The 12,787-nt window shown below is 45.7% G+C and overlaps 1 protein-coding gene across 2 annotated transcripts in view; it reads left to right on the top strand.

The window, feature by feature from the left end:
- The window catches only part of rftn1b (raftlin, lipid raft linker 1b), a 125,596-nt gene that overhangs the window by 48,724 nt on the left and 64,085 nt on the right, over positions 1 to 12,787 (top strand). Inside the window, exons 1-2 of one of the 2 annotated variants that reach the window (XM_030393681.1) lie at positions 3,172 to 3,257; positions 4,342 to 4,519. In XM_030393681.1, the coding sequence (XP_030249541.1) occupies positions 3,188 to 3,257; positions 4,342 to 4,519 (248 nt within the window). In that variant the 5' untranslated portion in view covers positions 3,172 to 3,187. Of the gene's footprint in view, positions 1 to 3,171; positions 3,258 to 4,341; positions 4,520 to 12,787 lie in introns of those variants that run through there. The other variant, XM_030393680.1, reaches the window with a different exon arrangement.

Genomic DNA, 12,787 nt, shown 5'->3' with positions numbered 1-12,787 from the left:
ACATTTTCAAAACAGGCTCGTTACTTTAGCTTTGATGCATTTGAGGGAAATTATCGAAACGTGCCTGCAGACGGCTCTCCCTTTCTTCTCATATCCGCGTGTTCGCGAATTAAGTCCCAAAGCCTCAGATTAGTTCGGACTTCTCGACATCTTCAGCTCAGGCGGATGCATGCGCGCCTCATTTGCATCCGTCCACTATCTTCTTTGCGTTGCCTGCACAGCGTACAGTGTGTAACTGTGCCAATATTTGCGCTCAGTCTGAAGAAGCTGCAAGAGCAAACAAGTTGGTTTATTGTCGAGCCGTCGAGCGATGTGCATGTAATAACGCTCCTCCCTTCATTAATCAAAGATGATTATTCAAGTTCGTTTACACGCACAATCGCATGAAGCACGCGCGCCACGAAACGCCTCGGTGTCTTCTCGGATAAATGAAAGAATCACGCAGAAAAATCAACAACAAACAGAAGAAACGCGCAGAATTAAACACCCGCAGCTCAACAAATCGATGTTATATTGAGGACGATCCACAACATGTTACTGTCACAGCGACACGGGAGCTTGTTGACCTAAAAGCGGCCTTTGCTCGGGTCAAATGTAGTAAACGTCACAGATGTTGTGCAGAACAGCTTCACGCGCTTTAAAAGCCTTTAACACCGCACGAGTGACAACACTCAGGATGTGTGAGAGTTTAAATGATGGATGAATGAGTGATCTGAATTTGACCCCCGACGCCGTCGTGTTGCGTCGCCGGGAAAAACAACTTGCTCACATGTGGAGGAAGGATTCAGATATTGCACTTAGGTAAAAGTAGCAATAACGCTGTTTGGAATCAGTTTAAATTGGCAGTGAAGATAAAAATGTTAGCGTCAAAATTTAGAATAACCAGTGATGGAATGTAGCTAAGTACAATTTACTCAAATACTCAGGCATTTTGGTTAAGTTTCTCCAGTTTTTGCACTAAAAGCAGTTTAATTATTTATGTACCGAGTAATTTTCCATTTGAGGATCAATAAAGTTTGATTGTGATCTGTAATATCACATCCAACTCATTCGTTGGTCATACTATGTGTCATTAAACTACAATTGCAGAGTAACCAGGACCAAAGTTAACACATACATGTAGCGGAGTAAACATCAATAATTGCTTCTCAATATTAGTGAGGTGGAAGAATAAAGTACCAGAAATAAAAACAGCATACTCAAGTTAAGAACAAGCACAAGTACAGTATTTAAATAAATGTTATTAGTAACGATCCACCACTAAAAACAACTCAACTGTGAAAATAAATCATTTTCAACAACTCATAATGAGTTATATTTCCAATAAGAGGCAGGAAGTTGGAGTTCTGACGAGTTACCTTCAGGTTTTACAAAAACAATCGATGTCAAACAGTTCAGCGCATCATATTACAGTTTTTAGGTTTTTAAAAATCGAGCAATCTGTATCAAAATGAACCTCAAGGCAGATTTTCCTGCCTCGTCACGAGCTTTACTGTTTTAATTTGAAAGTCTACCACACACACAGTTAAAGACACCTCTCTGCCCGTCTGCTCCGCCCTCCCTCTGACCTCCCAGTGCACTTCTGTACCATGACTTTTCCCATGGATCTGAACCTTTTCGTTCTGTATAGTCTCATTGACTCCAATTAACCAAAACGGCGTTTCCCACGTCTCGTGACAGCTCGCACAGACAACCAGACCTCCTCTCCCTCCCTCCCCTCCCCCTCCTCCTCCTCCTCCTCCCTGGTCTCCCGTTTTGCATCCAGCTCTTTGTCTTGGCGCTCTCCCACGTGCCCCAGCTGTTTGGCCCGCAGTAAATGTCGCCTCGTACAGCGTACTGCTGGGATCCCAGCCGACGCACATCTGGGGCCAAGCGCCGTCTCTCTGGTCACGGCCTCTCTAACTTTCCCTCTCCATCGTTCCTTCCTGTCCATCCTCCTCTCCCTCCATTTTTTTTTCTAATCTAATTGCTCCCATTCCTGAACCAGAACATCTCTCCCTTCCCCCCCCCCCTCCTCCAGCTCATTACCATATGTCTTGATTGGCTGATGTTGCCTGACAGAAGCTGTGTGTGGTTTGTTGTAACACAGCTGGTTGCTCCCCGAACCAGCGCATCACCGGCGGCTGTCTGCGGCAGCTTTTTTTTTCCCTTCAGGGGAGGAAATACTGCTGAGGACGAGCTTTGCACAGCAACTCCGTCCCCAGCGTTCCTGTTTTTAAGCAGCGGGCCACGCGTTGATTGCGAGCCCATTAATGTCAGGCCCCTGTCCGCTCTCCTCGGACAGCTAAGTTGAGCTGAGAGGGAATCAAAGCAAGTGTCAGAATATAGAGAGCCGCTGTGATGCCGAGCCTTAGCAATCAGCTCTGATTGGATTTTGATCCACTCTTATTAACTCCCAGATTGAAGGGATGGAGTGAAAAGCGTGATGCTAATTGCCAAAACAAACTGGGAATGACTCTAAAAATCAGTGTTGGTATCTGAATTGCAAATCTTCACATGTTGTTGTTTTTTTTTTGTTTTTTTCTCCCTCTCTCTCTCTTTGGAAAGCAATTTTCCTTCTCGTCTTCCAGTGTGGTGCCTCTCCATTTCAATCTCGGCGGTGCCGCGTGGCATTATCATTAAAGATGAGCGAAGTCAGGCAGGTGGAGCCGCGCCGCAAACCTTTCTGCAACAATAAAGACCTCCCGCTTTAATTAAAACGGAGGAAAAATCAAAACGAGGCTAACAGCTGTGATAAAGAATTTACATTTCTGTCATTTGCATAGCGCGACAGAAATAGTTCAGATAGTCAGAAGTGCGGTGGAAAAACGTTTCCCATGCGGTTTCATTTCCACAGTTTACTCAGAGTCACCTGAAACCGAACGCAGGGATTTTATTTTTCTTTTTTTTCGCAGAAGCAGCGTGAATCCTGGAACATCTAAAGTAATAAACTGCTCTCAGCTGTAAATGTCACTCCGTGCTGCAGCGGGGAGAAGAAAAAAAAAAAAAAAAAGCGACAGACAGACAGTGGCAGAACAGAATTAAAGAGCCTTCAGTGGTGGGAAAAAAAAAAAAAGACTTTCAGAAGACTTCCAGCAACAGGCAGCGTGTCGGGGCCGAATCAGGGGCCAGGTGTGCGGAGAGGAGCAGGATCAGGTGATTGGCTAATGGAGGGGAGGTCCGAGGGCATCTGGTGGACAGGTGGGGAATGATGAAGTCTGGAAAGGTCAATGAAAAGGCAGGTGTTGGAAAGAGGCTCGATCCCAGACATGTTCCAGGTGAGTCAGTGAGGGTTTAGGGGGCCGTCGAGTGTGTGAGGGCTCCCTCTCAGACACTATGAGCTCTTTTTGGCGGCCACATTTTCTGCACACTTTGCCTAAGGGAATTACCCACAGTTCATAGCGCTGTTATTTATTTATTTTTTTAAAAAAAGAGGAGATTTAATAGTGCATTCAATAAACATTCACATGACCACCCCCTCAAGGCGGGGCAGCAACTCGTAAAAGTCAGAGAACACGAGTTTTGGTACACGAGTTGCCAAAACGTGAAACATGGAGGTTATTGATGATCACGTGGCTTAGATAATATGTTTCTTTGCTCTTCCTTGACAGTTGTCAATGTGTCGTACTTGGAACTACGTGAGCGCAGCATAATACCAGAGGATGCCTTTTAAAGCATTTAGAAAAAACGATGATGCATCCTTGAATAACTGAATCATTTTTATTATGCTATATGCAACGTTTTATAACTTTTTTCCTCTGAAAACTCCAATTAAATATGTTTCTCCTGCGTGTACGTGGCACTGTTGTTTTTTCTGTTTTTTTTTTTTTATATATAAAAAAGTGCCAAACCCGCGAGATACCTTGAAATGTCTCGCCCCTATTTTTACCGTCTCATCCCCTTTAAACCTCTCACACTCAAACACTCGCCAGGTGACGTCAGCTAAGTCTGTGAGACAGCGTGACGGTTAATGTCGTCTGAGCCGCTTCCAGTTGAAAGTGATTCATACTGCAGGAAATCCAGTTTAACCTCCTTGTTCACTCTTTTTTTTTTTTTCCTTCTCTCTTCTGTTGAAGTGATTCAGTTTGGAGACTCAGCGGTGATTTCTTTAGAATAAGCAGAATAATAATAATAATAAGAAGAAGAAGTGCGTTGCGAACATGGTCACTGACCTCAAACATGGATAACAGGAAAACTCCACTTGCCGGGTTTGATGAGCAAGAAACTGTCTCGTTTCCTGACAAAGTTTGATGCAAAACCAGCAAAAGATGTGTGCAGATACATAAACGATGACCTCGCCAGTCATTCCACCTCCAAACTGTTTTGTCTCACACTTCTTTTTTCTCTCCGTTTGTCTCTCAGGTGGGACGTCCACGCTGCGTCTCTCGTCGGTGCGCGAGCTGCCGGGCCAGCTGCAGGAGCTCTACCAGCAGGGCTTCGTCCTGGCCTCCGTTCACCCGTTCATCCACCCCTGTGGTCCAGAGTCCAACAGCCCCCAGCACCAGCTCTACCGGGCCATACTGGTGCGACTCAACGACGGGTAAGCGGCCATTAAATACAGTATGTGATGCATTTGTAACGGAGGCAAGGGTCAAAGCATTAGTTCGCACGAGGCCGAGGCTAATGGAGAACGTCCACCTACGGTTTCTTCAGACAGTTCAGCCGTTAAAGGTCGACGACAGCGACCGTTTGTGTTCCAGTGAAAAGTATGCAGAAGTATTAGTGAAGTATTTTCATTACGTCGTCTGCTCGAGGAAGATTAAGGCCGTGCTCAGTTATAATCGTGGTGCTTCAGGCTTAAAGCTAATGTAGAAAATATCCAGATTCTCATAAACAGAAGTTCAGTTTTAAAGGTGCACTACGCAGTTTCGGGGGACTGCGTAGTGCACGTTAACCAAAAGAGAAAAAATAATCTTCACTGACAGATTGTTTTAACGCCTAAACAAACTACACAAACAGACTCACTTCTCTGTCGTGACTGAACAAACAAGCTGAGCTCAAAGGACGACACAGTTTCACACCGTTTTTACTTTGTTTATGTTAGGCGGACCCTGCCACGTTCCTGTATTCCAACCGCGCTCTGGGACCTTATTTTCCTCTGGGAGCAGCTTGTAAAAAACTATATTTCTGTTTGTATTATTACCTCATTAATACTGTAAATATTCAAATTCAGAGTTTGAATTTGTTTTTCAGAATGACACAGTGACCCTTTAAACCTTCATGTTTTGGGTAAATTCACGTTTTCATGCTTTAATCTGAGAGTTTTAAGGATTTGAGGGGGATTTAATGATTTTAAAAAAATGCAAATTTACACATTTTTCACTAAAATTGATGAAAAAAATAATAAACACATACATTTGCAGCCCACCAGTTTACACAGATTGTTGAGTCTCTCTTTAATGAATCAGCCACACTGTCATTAGTGGGGGGGGTGAAAGGTTGTGACGATTAAAGGAAGGGAGCCTCATTAGAAGACATTTATTTTACCAAACAGAGCGGGGGGGCAGACCCCGAGGTAATCATCTTCCGGGGGGCCTCAGACATCTTAGCTTCACCCCTGAGACGGAGACCACAGAACAGTGCAGCCATTAGAGCCCCTTAAGAAAATATCTTGATTACTGATTAATCCTAATTGGTGCAATTATGCAGAAAAACACTTGATGGGATTCAGGTTTGATTTATTTTTTCATGTGTTGAACAGTACAAAAAAAAAAGAAAAGAAAAAAGCATTGCTGGCTTTGATTTATATAATGATTCTGAATGTCTGCGGCTACTTTTTGGCGTTGCGTGTTATGTTGGTAATGTGGGATGGAGAGATCGCACAATGGCTGCCACCTGAAAATAACAGTGGCGATTATGCCGCGTTTCATATCAGTCGGGAAACCTTTCGGTGTTTCTCTGCACGCGAGCGTCTCAACATCTGCTTGTGGCTCCGCAAGCTGTCATGTGGGCAGCTGTATCTGGACGTGAGTCAGCAGTAATCTCAGTCGTCCATCTCCCCGCTCTTTCAACGCTCCGGCCAAAACCGGCTGCATGGCCCAAAGTCACCGCCGCCCCCTACATCTGCCCTCCAGCCCTGTGCCCAAGCCCCTCCGTCCTGGGAACTGTGGGGGTGGGTGTGTCTTTTTTCGGTCAGGGAAGGGCGCCAGGGAGCGGCTCCAAGGGTGGCAGAAGGGCATGTGGTGGGGGTGATAGAGGGCTGAAGGGTGGAGGTTTTGTCTTGCATGAATCCTTCTTTCTAGACTATACCAGACTTCAGCTTTCGGGGAAAATTCGGGGAGGTTTTGAGGGTTTTTTTGGGGTCGGACTGACAGCGAAGGGGTCACTGAACCTGATCAGCTTCAAGTCAAAAACATGACAATCAAAAAGACTGACGCCGCGAAGGAGAAGTTTTTCTTTCCCTGGCAGCAGTGACATGCAGACAGGCGGAGTCCAGCATCTGAAGCCCCAGTGGCTGCTCGTGTCTGGCTCTGAAGTCCGGTGGAACATCCAGGCCTGTTTACCAAAACACTGTTCCCTGGCTGCAGGGCACGGATGTGTGTGAGGGGGTCTGTCTGCTGTGTGTGAATCTGTGTGTATGTGTGTGTGTGTCTCGTCTCTGTCTGAAGAGATCCACTTCTTGTACCTCACTCGTCTTTGGATTGTTTTCTGAGGTTTGCACGCAAACTTAATAAACGTCGGCGATGCACAACTCTGCAAACGACGGATATGTTGACGCTTTACGTTTCTTCACGTGGCAATTTTGCATGTTTGTTAAGGTTCAGCCTTCAATTTTAAGTCTTGACAACGCTGCTCTGGTTGGGTTTAGGCACAAGCAACACATTTCTTGTTGTGTCGCCACAAAACAACACCAAGTTCTGTCAGCAACAAACAGGTCTGGAATTGTCCAGATGTCTCGTGAAAAGCATCCGGTTCTGTCGGCACCAAATACATCTGGAGTGGTTTTTACGTGTCATCACAAATACCTGGTTTTGTCACCTCGAACAGGTCTGCAAATGCTCCGACGTGTCGTGTTTTTGCCGGCACAAATACATCCGGAAAAATGTCCTGACATCTTCTCGAAAAACACCCAGTTCTGTCGCCACAAATAAGCCTGCAAATGTCCTGATGTCTCATCCCCAGCATCTGTTCTTTTGCCACCGACGCAGATGGAGATGTCCTGACATCCCATCAAAAACCACCGGCTCTGTCTGCAACAGATCCATGCGGACACATGTCGACATCACATCAAAACCATCTGGTTTTGTCTCCTCCGGCTCCTGGCTTGAAAGTCTGCTCATTTACATGCCACGCAAACGTGATGTAACACGTATTTTTATAAAAGTCAACATGGTGCGTCATGCGAGAGGTACAAATTTAAACTCATCCACGGTTTGCAGAAACACAAATGCCAACATTATATTCTGGCGACTCGGCCGTGCATTTTCCATTCGCTCCGTCTCTGTGCTTATGTTATGTAGCTGTATATGTGCGTGTGTGTGTGTGTGTGCGTGTGTGTGTGTGTGTGTGCGTGTGTGTGAGTGTGCGCGCGCTGGATAAATCCTCCTCTCTGCTCCTCCGCAGCAGAATCCACCACGAATCCCCTCGCAGCTTAAAACACATTTCTGAATGCAGACAAACCATTTCTGTAATTTCTTCACTGCTGAGCATAAGCACAACACCACAGCCACTAATCTACATTGACATCTCAGTCATTTAGCTAAAGCTCTCACCCACAGCGACAGTACAATAACCGCAGAAAACCAATACCCGATATTACCAGCAACCAAGAGTGAGGAGCGTAATAATCAGAGCCGCTGTGCACTGACAGCTCTGCTGCAACCACAGGCTGATCATGTAACATAAACGGCACAGAAGACACGAAATAAATACTGAAGAGAGACTTACTGTGGAGGGCTTTTGTTCTTGTTGTTGTTTTCAGCAAAAAAAAATTAATGAATAGAGGCTCAGGGATGAGATTCAGGAGAGGATGACCAGAGGGAATTTGGAGAAAAAGATGAATTTAAGATGAAAACTTTGTTGATCCTCGTGGGAGAGCGAGGAGGAAATGTAAGGATTCAAATTAGAAGAAGAAGAAGAAAAAAGAAGAAGAAGAAGAAGAAGACTATAATACAAGGCGAGTGAGCAATAAACAAAACACAATTCATTCAAAAAGTAATATATTAGAAGGAGAGCAATTAATTGGTTTGCTGTATTGTATGCCGGTGATGATCAAAATTCTTAGGTGCAATGAGAGTGTTCGGAAATTGTGTCCTGAGGTAAAAAAAACAGTTTTCGAGTCAGTGCCAACAGTCTAACGCGCTCTCCTGTTTCCCTTCCCCTCGTCCACGCCGGTGTTGGTCGGAGATATCGGGGTTTGTTTTCCTCTCTCCAGGAGGAACCGCGGCTCTTCCTCGTCGTACAGCTCGAGGAACAACCTCCGCAGCGTGAGATAATTCCTCACAGCAAACGTGACAACTTCATTTTGGGTTCGTCAGACTTTCCGTTTCATCGTCGTTCGATGTTCATTTTTATGCCCAAGTGTGTGTGTGTGTGTGTGTGTGCGGCGCAAAAGGTGTTAGGGCGCGCCTCGCTTCCTGTCAATCACCTGACAGCCGCAGGGAGAAAACGCGGCAGAAGAAAAAATAAATACATATTTGCAAACTTGTTGCCGGAGAGTTTTACTCCTCGCATCCAGTTCCGTTTTATCTGAGGCGTCTTTGTGCGTCGGGGTTTCACATGCAGTTATTTTATGTAATTTCAAAAAGTGGATGTTGAAAGAGTGACACTCATTAGTCATGTTTCCTTTTCATCGTGCCTCGCCGACCAAAGAGGCTTCACGTCAGTTGCTTCCACCTCCTACCTGCTGCACATCGCAATAACAACAATGCTTTAAAGTTTTTATGATCCGTCACCTCGGTGGTTTGTGTTGAGTTAAAGCGGCTTTCAAGGAGAGTCCGGTGTTTGTTAATTCTGGCAGCACCCGAGGGACAAAAAGCTGTGCGAGGGCCGACGCCTCGCGTCGTTAAAGATCTTGATCCGCCCGGCTCGCTCGCTGCGTTTGTTTTGGGAGCGAGTGAAAGATCGCAGCGACACATTTGTTATTCTTGAACGCAGCTGATTGCAGAATGCATGCGATGAGGTAACGTCTGTACTCGTTTGGCTGTGGAAGAGGAAAAACCGCAATATGACGACGGAGACGCAATGAAAAGCTTCTTCCTTCTGCAGGCTGCGATTTGACTTTCAGGACAGATTAGTCAGAATAATCTTATAGAGGTAAAATCAAGGCATCAGTATCAAATAGAGACTGTTTCATAACCAGGTGATAACTTGTTGTAGTACCTGTGTGAGGTTATGAACGACTGTTATGGTTAAAATGCGTCACTGGTGACTTTTGGAAGTCAAACTTTGGCCCAACTATCCTCCCTGACTCGATCCCTACGTTGTTTTCTGTCCTTCTAGTTATGTCACACAGTCACGATCACATTAGACGGTTAAAACCCTTTAATTTTTCACTTAAAGTGTTTGTAAGTTTTGAGCACATTTCTGAAACTTACCTGCGTAATCAGTGCGTGTTTCCATCAGCTGCCTTCATATGAAAATATTGAAGATGTGACTCTGATCCATCACAGCTTTTCAATCACCGCCGCTCACGTGAGATGTCTCTTTTCATCTTTTACAATCAGTGGATTTGTCTCCTTCTATCCACGCGGTCATGATGTCTTTATCAGCTGATATGGCGATGGTATAGAAGAAGCACCAGCAGGACTTACTCACACTCTCTTTCCGCCTGAGTCCAGGATGAAAAGCGTAATGTGCTGGGAGCTGCTGTGTGCTCAGGAGTCAGAGCGGGTCGTCCACTAATCGGAGGGCTGGTAGTTCAATCTCCGGCTCCAGCCGCATGTCGAGCAAGATACCGGCTGTTCCACTGGTGTGTGAGTGTATAGAAATATTGTGGGGCTTCGATAGGAAGCACTCTTTACTATATTTTGGCTATTTATTCTTACCACTTAAAGTTTTTTAAGCATTAATAAAGTCTCAAGTAGTTTTAGTTCTCGCACACAGCAGAAAATATCCTTTAAATGAAATCAGTTACGTTCCTCCGCGCACTGAAAAGTACCATAGTTTGACTCAGTTCTATCAGTTTCACCAAATGTATCAGAAATCATGTTTTGGTGCAGCAGATGGCTCCGGATACGACGGCACCGTCGAGGCCCGGCAGCCATTACTACTGAGAGGAACGTGTGAAACGGTGCGGGAGCCAAGTCAGAACTTTTTCGTGGTAAACAGTTGGGGTAAAAAAAAACAAAAAACAGAGAGCCAAACTTTCTGAATTAATCCAGAAGTGTCCCAGAATCTGCAAGTGAACTGATTTAAACTGCTAAATGTTTGATCAGGTTTCTAATGTACGACGTTGAATCTTTAGCTTCGGCTCAGCTGAACTTAAAGTTCAGCGACTGAATGTTTTTTTACTGAAACAGTTGGGAGTCCTAGTCGACATCTCTCCTTATGTTTTCATGAATACAGGCGCGCACCTTTGACTTCTTCCCAAAGAACCAGACGTTTTCAAAGCCAGTTGTTCATCTTTTATTCCGACGAAGCCTTGGAACTGCCACCCACTGTTGTCTGTGCAGAGAATGATCAGGACTTTTTACTTTTCAGTAATGCCTGTTACTCCCACTGCCTTCACCCTCTTGGTAAATGCATAAAGCCGCCGACTTTAACGCACCTGCTGTGGGGTGAAAACAAGGCAGTCTGCCACGTTTGAGAAGGTCACGTAGTTGTAATGCACGGCACCTTATGTGCCCTCCTCTCCTCGCAGATTGTGTCCATTAGTAATCACCTCCCATGCTGTTGTGTGGAACACCTCGGGTTCACGTCCAGCATGCCCAGGCATTCGTAACAGTCCAAACACTCCTGCTGCAAAACAGAAATATCGATTCCGTATGAAAAGATCACAGCTGAATGGACTGCATCACTCTTTTTTTTTTAGAAAAAGACATGCTTGCCTGACTCTGGAGGGAAAACGACACCATGAGGGGCGAAGCGAGGACGGAAAAGAAAATCACAGTTGGAGTGTGAAGAAGTAGAGAGAGGAAGACAGAAGGAGGCTGAATATAGGATAAAAAAAAGGAGAGAGAAAGAGAGAGAAAGAGAGATTGAGTGAAAAGGGCAGAGGAGTCTACTATCCTTTGATGGCCCTGACCGAAAGCCGGGGCGCGGGCTTTATCTCGGGCGTCTGTCACCGTGGCGACAGCTGCTCACATCAGCACCAGCCCAGGGGAATCCAAATCTCCAACCAGGAAAAAAAAAAAAAGAAAAAACCAAGGCAGAGAAATATGAGAAATCAAAAAAAAAAAACCCACAGCATCTCCTCTCCAGTTCCCCTCGCGCTGTCAGAAATCAAAAGGAAGAAGAAGAAGAAGGAGAAGAAGAAGACCGGGAGGGGGGGTGTGTGGTGTTACAGTGAATGGGATTGAAAGCACGACAGCGAGCAGCCATTCACCCGTCGCTCCAAAACACACAGCTCTTTTTGCAAATGCACAAAAAAAAAAAAAAAACAACGCGAGGAGCCGACTGACGCGCCGCAGCCGTGCGAGCGTCTTCATTTAGCATTCACAGTACGTCTGCGGACATAAAATCGCCGTCAAGTCCCGACGGCGTTGGCCTCAGCGTGAGAAGCTCAGCCCGACGAGGCGCTTCACGTGGAGGAGGGTGACGCCGCAGGAATCCGTGCACAGTCAGGAGCTGCGCAGAGGTTGTGTACATACAGCGGCGTGTCATCTGTAAATGTTAAGATGCCGTCACCTGACCGACATATCTCGTTAGGTTGCTTATAACGTTAGGAACCTTTGATGGCGCCCCCCCCCCCAGCTGCCCCCTCCCCACTGCTGCAGGAAAACAAGAAAAAAAAAACTGCATTGCAGACAGGATGGATTGGACCGTTTGAAAATTTTTAAATGTCAACTGTCAGATTTCCCAGTGTTCAATTTGATTGCGATGGAATGGGGTTACAGTTCAGCAGGCAATGTCTGACGGGATATATTCATCATTATTGGGTAATTGCAAGGAGCTCCGGCGTGCTCAGCCGGAGAAAAAAAAAAAAACGAGGGACTGGATGAGAGAGACGGGGCTGAGAGGTGGGAGAGAGAGGGGTGGAGAAAAGAGGAAAATAGAGAGGTACGGACTGAAAACCATTAGAGGGGATTCGCTCCGGTGAAATCTCTCACAAATGTGTGAAAATGTGACATTAGGAGGGGGGGCTGTGCTGTGTTATTAAAGCTCGGCGGCGACAGCGTGCTAAACACGGGTTCAGATGCTCCCTGGCTGTGTCTTTATCCCCGTAATACGAGCGGTGCGCGATGGAGGTGGGTGAGAGGCTCTGACACGGCTCTGTTCCCCCCCGATACAAAGAAGCGCGCTCGCGTTTTCATTAACATCCGGCGACTATAATGTGAGTAACGCCGTACGCAGCCTTGAGCTCCTTTCCGTAGCATGATGAAAGCTTTTATCGTGCGAGTGCAATTCACCTCCTTTCAAAGAATTTCCTCAAACAGGTTAGACTGACGCAATAAATTAAACACTTTACTGAATACACACCTTATTACTGCACGACAATGATCGCTTTAAAACAAATATGCCCGGATCTGACCTCTTGTTTCAGCTGCACGCTGTATATCTCTACGCAGCCCCGCAGGCAGTGCGATGCACTCATGACTTCAGCAGCTTATACATAACAAGGGATCGGTGGTTTAGTGTTTAAATCCAAACTGAAGTGATTCAGATCTCACAAAGCCGAACGTTTTTAAAAAGGGACAGCATTTGGACT

This window comes from Sparus aurata, chromosome 17, assembly GCF_900880675.1.
Source record: "Sparus aurata chromosome 17, fSpaAur1.1, whole genome shotgun sequence".
In the NCBI taxonomy this organism is placed as follows: Eukaryota; Metazoa; Chordata; class Actinopteri; order Spariformes; family Sparidae; genus Sparus; species Sparus aurata.
This window is presented reverse-complemented; position numbering and strand designations above follow the sequence as displayed.